Here is a 9,990-nt window from a genome sequence, read left to right as displayed (position 1 = left end):
GAATCCTGGATCAAACATCCCTCCCCAGCCATGAAACCAGGAGTTTGGCTTTTGTCAAAGACGTGTGTGTTAATACAGTGCAGGCAAACACTTTGGCTACAGTTATCACTATATTGAGCACACAAGGGATGAGACCACCAGTATTTGTTAGGACATGCTTATTGCTGCGGAATTCAACTGAGGACATTTGTGTAATGGGGTTTTGTAAAAGGTGTTTTTAGCATTAGTAAGTCCATTCCCTCTTTAAACTTGCTTTTGCTCAAAATCAGCTTCTCAAGCACACACATTTACTTCAGTTTTCTCTTCCTGTGCCTTGATTTCAGTGCTTCCTTTGCTGCTTTTGGTGTTTCTAAAGGATAAAACCATCCCTCACAAACCAACCCATAAACTCAGCTCTCACCCCTGCTCCTGCCTCTGCTGTGAAGGGCATCTGTCTGACACACTCTGGATGTTCTGTTGTGATGTAGCTGTAGAACTCGGGCAAAGAAGAGCGGGTTTATGGGCTGTGGCTGTCTCACAGTGCTTGTGCTTGTTGTAAAGGAAAATGTTATTTAAAACTAAATAAAGCCCACATGGAAACCAGACACACACAATCCATAATGGAAGCGGGGTGCTGCCCTTAGGGAATCCCAGAGCTGGGCGAGCTCTGTAGCTCCGTACAGGTCATTTCAGTATTGACTTCAGCTCCCTAACATACAGCACCCAGCATTCCCCTATGCTCCCTAGAGCCCACTGGGAGTAAATAAAGATTGAAGAAAGAGAAGTAAATTAGCAAACCCCAGGTAACGAAGGGTCTGTGAAGTAATGAAGTAGTAGAAGCACAGTATAACTACTGTGATTTTCAGCATGTTGTAGGGTCCAGAGCTCAGGAAGAGCTGGAATGTTTGGGATTGTCTCTGTGATATTTTTGTCTCCTATTTCCCTACCAAATGTGTGATTTCCCCTTTAGGCCAGGGTCCTGGGAATGTAGCAGTATCCCTGTGTGCTCTTGTGCATCCTGGCACAGGGGACACCCCTCCAGCACTGTTGGTTCCTTGTTTCCTTATAGAATCATAGAAAGATAGAATAGTTAGGGTTGGAAAGGACCTTAAGATCATCCAATTCCAACCCCTTGCCATGGGCAGGGACACCTCACACTAAACCATCTCACCCAAGGCTCTGTCCAACCTGGCCCTGAACACACTGCCAGGGATGGAGCATTCACAACCTCCCTGGGCAACCCATTCCAGTGCCTCACCACCCTTCATAGCAGGAATGTTGGTTCATTTTTTTCCTTCCTTCACATGGTGACCCCACACTGAAAGAGTCTGGAGTGTCTTTTTCTGGTTAACCACATCACCTCCCTTGCTTTCTGACTCCTCTGGTATCCTCTGGTTTAGGGTGACATAGAAAACAACCTAAGTGCCCAACAACCAAGTGAATGTAAAGGAAGCACCATCAGTATATCCAAATCCTGTTAACCTTAATAAATGGAGGTCATGGAGGTATTTCTTCAAGAGGAAAAGGGAATGAACGAACGAACGAATGAACGAATGAACGAATGATGAAAGACTCAGAAACTTAGGAAACCCCTTGGTAATTGGCTCAAACCTTTTTTCCCCTTCCCGTGTCTCTTTCCCACTATGTTTATAGCAGAGAAGAATAACCAGCACTTGTTTCTGCATTTCATATTGACCCTGTGCTTCACAGAAGGTTTCCGTGGCTTTCCAGTGCCTGCTGCTTTTACTGGGGTAAAGCTTGAAATACAAATCATACCTGAATGTGTATATGGTAGAGGATGGTATAAAGTGTCGCCTTTGAATGCTACTTATTTCCACCCCAAGTTCTGCTTCCTAGATACAGCTCTATACAAAATGTGAACCTCTGTATGCAAAAGGAACTAAGGAAATGCACACCTCTTAACTAAACTCTTTGTGTCCCATCACCTGTTCGCCACCAAGTCTGTACCAGTGAGATGTGCCTCGCTGGGTGAGGGTTTCATCCAGAAGCTGTGGGGTTTGGTTCCTGCTGATAAATCCTGCTGGCCCCATGCGGGGCAGCCCAGTGCTCTGTGGAGCAGCTGAGGGGCTGCGGTGCCAGTTGAGCAGGAACAGAGGGAACCTCTCTTGTAACGAGCTCTTTCCACTTCCAGACATATGTGAGGGATTGAGATACTTCCCCTCGAGGTGTGTGAGCAGCACATTAACTGAGGCCCTAGTGGAAAACTCCCTTACTGGTACTGGGCAGTCTCAGATGCTGCTTCTCTGGCAGTGCCAGAAGACTCCATCCATTGTCTTCATTATACACGATCGGACAAGGGGTGATGGGTTCAAACTGAAACAGGGGAAGTTCAGGTTGGGGATAAGGAAGAAGCTTTAAGGTCCCTTCCAACCCAAACCATTCCATGGTTCTATGCCTTCACTTCTCAAACTGCAGCAGGTCACAGTTTAAAGCTTCTTTGCTTCATGGTGAGGATTTTCTTCTTAACAAAATAACCACAAAAGGACCAGGAGTCAGCAATTCAGGAATAATCATTGTGCTGCATAGCAAGAAAGTTTCAGAACAAAGTTTCTGTGCAGCTGAAGGAACGTGTGTTATCTTACCCAAACACGCCTGTTGATTCCAGGAATGCTCCAGTGTTCTCAGTTTCTACTGGAACTGAGCTTTGTTTTCAGCCTCCAGGTGCCTGCTGACAGTTTTGCTGTTGGTAAGTCATTTTCTTCATGCCTTAGTAGAGATTCTTCTATTTTTAACTCTGTTTTCCAGGGATAAAAGGCACACGCTATAACACTAATATGTTCTTCGTCCTCTATATCCAACGTCAAACTTCAAGGGGAAAGAGAAAGAAAGAAAGGAAAGGAAGGAAGCAAGGAGGAAAGGAAAGCTTTCATACAAATCTGAGCAAAGCATGAGCATAACCAAACATCCCTCCTTTCTCTTATGTGAATATTGCCATAATGATGCTGAGATGTCCTGGCCTGACAACTGCCAGAGCTAAAGCACTCGTTACTGACCCGGTTCTAACTACAGCAGTGATGTTATGAGGCCAGGTTTATTATACTCATAGCTTGCAGAAACCCCCTTCATTCTTCATCAAAAGCCCCGTGTCTGTAAGCAGTGGCTTGTTTTGTAGCCGGGTCCAAGCATCCTTACAGAATACAGCTGTGACTGCACAGGCTCCTCCTTGATCTAATATCTGAGGCACACTTGCCACTATTGTTGCTTCTTTTCAGCCTCCATAGTCGCTCTAATGCGGTCCCTTGCCAGTTGTTTTTGCTGACTGGAGATAATGACTATAATCAGGATTGCTTCTTCTATGCCAGTGTGGCTTGTTAATAAAAACCATGCAAACCAGTTTTTCCCTGAACACAACAGAAATCAGCTATTCTTTATTTCAGTGTTCGTTACCCATCCCAAGGCTCATTCAAAGGGGTCAGAAAACCTGCAGACCTTCTTTCTGAGCTGCACTACCAAGTCTTCCCCTATTCTCTCTTTGTCTTTTGCTTCTTTCGCTGTCTTTTTTGGCTCCTTCTGATCAGGTACCAGCATTCCTTGGAGGTTTCCCTCGGCACTGAATGTCCTTCTGGCAGGGCTATTTTAATCTCAGATAGCTGATTCCATTGCCTGTGGCCTTGTAGAGAAAGGAAAGGGAGAGGAAGACCAGGAGCTGCTCTGGTAAACTTGGCCACTGAAAACAAGACTCAAACCACAGACGTGCCTTGGACAACCAGAGATCAAGGCCCTTTCAAATGGCAAAATCCTCTCTATAATTCCTCCTCCCCATGGCCCTGACAATGGCCTGCAGACAGGGTAACTCTCCCTTGTTTTCCTTCAACTTTACTCTGTGTAGAAGAGAGCTGATGTGCTCATCAGCCCCAGCAAAGTTCAGATCCTCACTGCTCGGAATGCAGTTCCCTCTGGATATAGCACGTTCTCCTGGATCCCACTCACAGCAGCAGAGAACAGGCACAGGAGAGAAAGGGCTGGTATTTTCCACAGAAACCAAATTATCCATGATAAGCAAAAGCCTCTGGGATGTGTTTCCTACCCTGTCTTATGGCTTGTTCCTGAAAGCATGTCAGTTGTCCCGATTGCAGCAGAGATTCCACTGGATTGAGAGGTCTGCACGGTATCGGTGGTAACAGCACTGAGCTGGTGAGACACTCAGACACACGAGTTTGGACAGATAAAATGGTGTTTCCATGAACACAATCCCTTTCTGCTCAAGGCAAATAAATCCAATTGTTTCCACTCTGTTCCAAAACACCCTCCTCAGTAGCACCCTGCTCCCCACCAACACCCACACTCAGCTTCAATGTCGGGTGATGACCCAACTGTATTATTCCCACTATTCCTGGTCTCATTTCTCCATCCAACCTGCGCCCACCGTTCCCTTCTGGTAGAAGATAATAATTAGACCTGTATTTTCCCAAGGAATGCCTTTGCTCTTTGCTTTCTCTATTCCTGAGCCCCTCTCAACATCAAGTGGTACTTTTTGCTGTTGCTCATCCCTGCCATTTAGCCTTCTTCTGATACCTGGTCTATATGCAGTGATAATTATTTTCCTTCAATGGTTTCCTTCTTTCTTTCACTGATACCTTTGTTTCTCTCTGTGTTTTATTAGGTTGTTATTTTCTGTGTTGGTCTCATCTCTTCTTTCATTCTCATTTATGGGAGTTCTGACCATTCATTCTTCATTAAAACACATTTTACCCAATCACTGACCCCACTTATTCTCTATATACACTTACATTTTCGTGCTGAAATACTGTCCCTGCACACATTTGCAGCACTTCAGAGTTGTTCTGTTCCCCTTCAGTACATTCATAGCCAACTACATCCACACTTCTATCATCAGTATTAAGAAAGCTCCTTTAGGGTCCACGTGTTCTCACCACCGCACCGCTTCAGTGTCCAAAGCGACGGCTGAATCCTTGTTAATGGTTGTAACTCTGTTAGATGGAAAACGGTGTTTGTAGTAAAACAGTCCCTGTGGCTGCCAGGAACAGTGGGGGAGATGGTTGGGTGTTTTGGGGATGTTTGTACAATGGCCTTGAACACTGCCAGGGATGGGGCAGCCACAGCTTCTCTGGGCACCCTGTGCCAGCGCCTCAGCACCTTCACAGGGAAGAGCTTCTTCACTATGACACAGAAGCATGCAGATTGGACACCCATATCCTATCCTTCTCCAAAGTTTGCTTCCATTAAAGGGGTATTTATAAGCATTAATACCTTGGTTGTGAAACGTATGTGTCTAAAACAAGACGAAGGGCAATAGGATGAACCTTTCGGCTGCTTCCTCCCACCCACCCCTCTACCACCAGCACTAACCATAGAGCTGACCTGTAACCGCTGCACACGGGTTACTTGAAAACACCCCAACCCTACTACGTGGTGTTTTTGGTGCTGTTGTACAGAAGGGTGGCTCTCGAAGGAAGCACAAGCTGGGTCTGAAATGTCAGTGTGGTCCATGCCCCATCCCTGTGGGGCATAGTGTGCAAGGCCAGGCTGGACACAGGGGCTGGGAGCAAGCTGCTCTAGTGGAAGGTGTCCCTGCCCGTGGCGGGGGTTGGAGCTGGAGGAGCTTTAAGGTGCCTTCAACCCAAACCATTCCGTGATTCCAACGGGCCCTGCCTCAGCTCCCACAAGCAGCTCCCCCGGGCACCCCCTTTCCGCTCCGCTCCCCGCTAACCCGGAAAGGCTTTTCCCGCCAGTCACGGCGAGCACCGCCCCCTCCGCTCACCCCGGCAGCTGATTGGAAGAGGGGCGGTCCTTCAGGGGCAGGCTCCGCCCCTCTACGGCTTTCCCGCCTTCCTCTGCGCCTGCGTGGGGAACCGGCCGTGGCTGCCATGGCAACCCGGGGCGGGAGGTGAGGGAGGGGAGGCCGCAATGGCCGCAGCCCTGAGGGGGGAGAGGGGCAGGGGGGATTGGTTGTATTTGGACGTGGGGGAAGCTTTCCCACCCAAAGGGGAGGATGCGGCGGTGGGCGCTGTGGAAGGGAGGGAAGGTCCTGCCGGTGGTACACGCGGTGTCCCGCAGGGATGGGGCCGGTGGGTGAGGTTTGCCTGGAGCAGCCCTGAGCGTGGGGCTTTGGCAGGTGCTGACACCGGGTTGAGGTTCAGGGTGTTCATTTTGTGCTGTCTTGTTTTGTTAGGGGAAATCTCAAGAGTTTCCTTGAAAAGCTCCGGAGTTCTGGAATCTGAAAGTTAAGAGGGGTGAGGCAGCTCTGCTCTGGAGCCAGGCTGAGAGAGCTGGGCTGGGTCAGCCTGGAGAAGAGAAGGCTCCTGAAGGGGAGACCTTAGAGCAGCTCCAGTGCCTAAAGGGGCTGCAGGAAAGCTGGAGAGGGGCTTTGGACAAGGGCCTGTAGGGACAGGCCAAGGGGAATGGCTTTAACCTGCCCGAGGGGAGACTGAGATGAGCTCTTAGGCAGAAGCTCTTCCCTGTGAGGGTGCTGAGGCGCTGGCACAGGGTGCCCAGAGAAGCTGTGGCTGCCCCATCCCTGGCAGTGTTCAAGGCCAGGTTGGACACAGGGGCTTGGGGCAAGCTGCTCTAGTGGAAGGTGTCCCTGCACGTGGCAAGGGGCTGGAACTGGATGAGCTTTAAGTTCCATTCAACCCAAGCCATTCCCTGATGCTATGGTTTCACAGCTGATACAGTGTGGCTCACCTTCCTCCTGCTGTAAGGACTAGCTTTAAGTAGTTTTTATTTCCCCTCTTTCAAGTTGAAGAGGAATGACACCAGTGCTTTGTACAGGATGTAACCTGCTGCATGATTATGTGTTGCAGGGTCCATCTTCAGAGCTTGATGTGGAGTCCCACCACTCTGTAAAGACTTAGCCATGGTAATGCAGGTTTGATTCTTCTGAAGAGTATTGATACTGCTTTTTAAGGGAATGGAAATTAACATCCAAAAGGTTCCTTCCCAGGGCTGCAGGGCATAAACTGACCTGCCCAGATTCACTTTTGTGTGCAAATACGCACTGAATGAGTAGCTTTTCTTGTTCTTGGTTACAGGCTGTAAAATGTAACACAAATCCCATAAAGCCTCAAATCCTGATGCTTGTATGGGAATGAAGGTGCTGCACACACATGGCTTTCCCAGTACATTTGAAGAGTGTTCAGAAGTCACACTGGGCTATAGTTTAAAACTCATAAGAGATCAGGGTGAGAAGTCTGATATGTGTGACTACCATCTCTATACACTGAAAAATAACAATGCTCTGTTCAGCATCACACATCCTCTGGCTGCCTGATAAATCCTTAAGGAATACTGGGATTCCTTACGGAATTGGAATTCCTTAAAGAGCTGTAGCACCAAGTTGGCTCTGGCACCTCTGAAGGTGCATGCACACCCACAGGGTGTTATTTCTGACAGGCTTTGTGATGCTGTAGCTTGTTGGCTTCCTGTGTTTCTTGAACCCCTCCTCTTAGGTTGTTGCTCCCATGTGTGAGCTGACTGCAGGTTACAGCTTACAGATGCCACATCCCATGAGAGATGGCAAAGGGAAGACAAGGGAGTTGCTGGCAGTGCTGGGGAGCTTTTCAAGTCTGGAGGTTGGAGGTACCTGCTGCAGAGGGGCAGCAGGAGCAGTGAGGGTGCTGTAGGCAAAAGGCAGTGCCTGCTCCTCACTGCAGACTTGGACAGTTTGTCCTTACATGTAAGCACCTTTATTCTTTGGAAAGATGAGCTACAACCAAATTGTGAGCAGGAGCCTCCCTGTGCTCACAGAATCCACCAGAGGCCCTGCTGGAAGCACGTGAACAGGGAACGTGATTCAGGTGACTGCCTGAACCATCTGACATAAGCATCTACTCTATGAAATGTGCACATTCCAGCACGTGGAGTATTCAACACATTCTGTCCAATTGAGGTCTGCAAAAAAGGCTTGTCACCTTCTCCAATGCATGTCTGGGTTCAGGTGGTTTGCAAGCTGCAGGGCTGAAGGTCTGGGAAACAATCTGCCCTCTGCCACAGCACACACTCTATTTTCTGTCTTCGTTTTCCCTCCTGTGGGTAGTGCTCCTATGTCCTTTATATGGAAATCTTGACTTTGTTTCTTTATCTGTACATATGTCTTCACATTGTGGTCCTGGCTGACTCTGAAGGTTGTACCCTGACTGTTCTCACAGCTCAGAGCACAAATGTTTGTCTCTTTTTGCACTCTCCTCAGCTGTAAGGGACTTGTTAAAACTGATACCGTGAAAAATGCCATGTATATGGCTTTCTCCTAGTTCATGCCCAGTTGGCAGTTACCTGTGGCCTTTCTGGCTGTGTCTGTGCTAATTCTTCCTAATGAAGTGCTTGGATCTGTTTAATTACAGTGTGCAAGCAAGGCAAGTAACAACAGTAGCTGGACAGATGCATTGAGTGACTTGGTGTGTACTGAAAGTGCTCTTGATACTGGACCAGAGATCAAATCCTTCCAGTTCCTTACAGTGTGTAAATACTCCTATTCAGCCTTTTCTCTGGGCTGTGGCTCCATCCTCAACATTCCCGGGATGCTGCCCACCTCCTGGCTCCATGTTGCCATTGCCATCACCATCACAGCAGCAATGGGAGATCCCTTTGGGTCCCTCGCCCTGCTTTTTGTGGGTCCCTCGCCCTGCTTTTTGTTGCTCTGTACCTGCAGCAGCATCTTCCACATGCACACACTCTGGGCTTGTTGTGAGGAGTGTCCAGGATGGATGAGAGAACAATCCAGCGAGTGAATTGGGCTCTGGCAAATCTCTATTGGAAGCAAGAGGCTGGACTTTCAGGCACCAGCACTAATCACCTGGAGTTAACAGGAGCATTCTTTTGCCCTGCTTTATGGCTTTGGTGAGTCTTGGCAACACCTTCCTACATAGAGAGTGGCAGAGCTGCTCTTTCTGTTTGTGGTACTGCTAATAGCACAGAGCAGCTGTGTCACAGAGCCTTGGAAAGGCCACAGCTGTGGAAAGGAGACCTGCTTTTCTGGTTTATGATCCAGAGCCACAAGTAGACATGTAGTAGTGGATGAACAGAGGCTTAGTTTGCATCAGGATTGTATCTTAATGCATTAATTACAAAAGCTATTGGGAAGAATGGATGATTTTCATTGTGCAAAAGGCTTTTTTTTAGCCAGAGAGAAGCACAAGGGAACACTCATTAGCTCTGTCTGATGCTTTTAAACATTATTACAGCCTATAGAGCAAATATGGATTTGGTGAAAGTGTATTAATACTTGTGAGTCTGTGTATAAAATCGCCACAAAGTACAGGAGTCTGTGGTGAGGGGCTCAGAGCTATTACTGTGAGTCAGGACTCCCATGCAATGGGAACAGTTGTTCCAGGATGAGTAGGGATCCTCTACTGAGAAGTGAGACAATAAAGATGTGGATTAATGGAGTCTTTCTGTGCTCATTTTCTCTCTGCAGGCAGGTAAACGCAGCAAACCCAAGCGTGGCAAAGGTAAAGGCGCCAGTAAGAAAGAGCAGAAGGTGGTGAAGGAAGTGGATATCCTCAGCCCAGATGCCATGCTCAATGCTTACTACATCTGCCACAATGCTGCTGCCTGCCTGGAGTTACGGGGCTTTCCCTGGCCTGGCTCCCCCAAAAAGAAGAAGAAAAGAAAGTAACTGTCTGGAAGGTGAAGGACTTGGAGAAAACCAGGCTCCCCTGGGAAGAAGAGACATTTCTGTGGATTAGACTCTAGTGATTAGCTCATATTTGGCCTGTTGTGTCCATACAAAGACACTCTTATTATAGCTCCAGCCTAGATTGACAAATGCTGAGTGACGCTGTGCTGGTGCATTTTCAGCTGTGGCATTTTACCCTCTGGTTCCGTGTGGAATAAAACTTGCTCTCTGTAGTCTGAAGGGTTTGTAGTGAAGTTTGCTTTACCCAAACTGATGTTACTCTTTTATGGATGGGACATACTTCCCAACAGTGTTGGTGGAAAACTGGGTTCAGAAAGTGGATACCACAGACTGACAGTGTTATGATTTCTAGAACATCATTTTATCTGTCAGTCACCTGACACTCCACCTCTGGG

The 9,990-nt window shown here is 47.9% G+C and overlaps 1 protein-coding gene across 2 annotated transcripts; it reads left to right on the top strand.

The window, feature by feature from the left end:
• Positions 1-5,830: 5,830 nt before the first annotated feature.
• On the top strand, positions 5,831-9,925 carry SMKR1 (small lysine rich protein 1). 2 transcript variants are annotated; one of them, XM_062609494.1, is made up of 3 exons: positions 5,831-5,848; positions 6,765-6,820; positions 9,374-9,925. In XM_062609494.1, the coding sequence occupies exons 2-3, from the start codon at positions 6,818-6,820 to the stop codon at positions 9,572-9,574; spliced, it is 204 nt and encodes a 67-aa protein (XP_062465478.1). In that variant the 5' UTR covers positions 5,831-5,848; positions 6,765-6,817; the 3' UTR covers positions 9,575-9,925. The 2 variants fall into 2 exon arrangements, with proteins under 2 accessions (XP_062465478.1, XP_062465477.1); XM_062609493.1 differs by lacking the exons at positions 5,831-5,848; positions 6,765-6,820 and adding an exon at positions 8,603-8,796.
• Positions 9,926-9,990: the final 65 nt, after the last annotated feature.

Source organism: Pezoporus occidentalis, unplaced genomic scaffold (assembly GCF_034315485.1).
Source record: "Pezoporus occidentalis ecotype Australia unplaced genomic scaffold, CSIRO_AGI_Poc_V1 ctg138, whole genome shotgun sequence".
NCBI lineage: Eukaryota > Metazoa > Chordata > Aves > Psittaciformes > Psittacidae > Pezoporus > Pezoporus occidentalis.
Note: the sequence above shows the minus strand (reverse complement) of the source record. Positions and strands in the feature narration are given on the sequence as shown.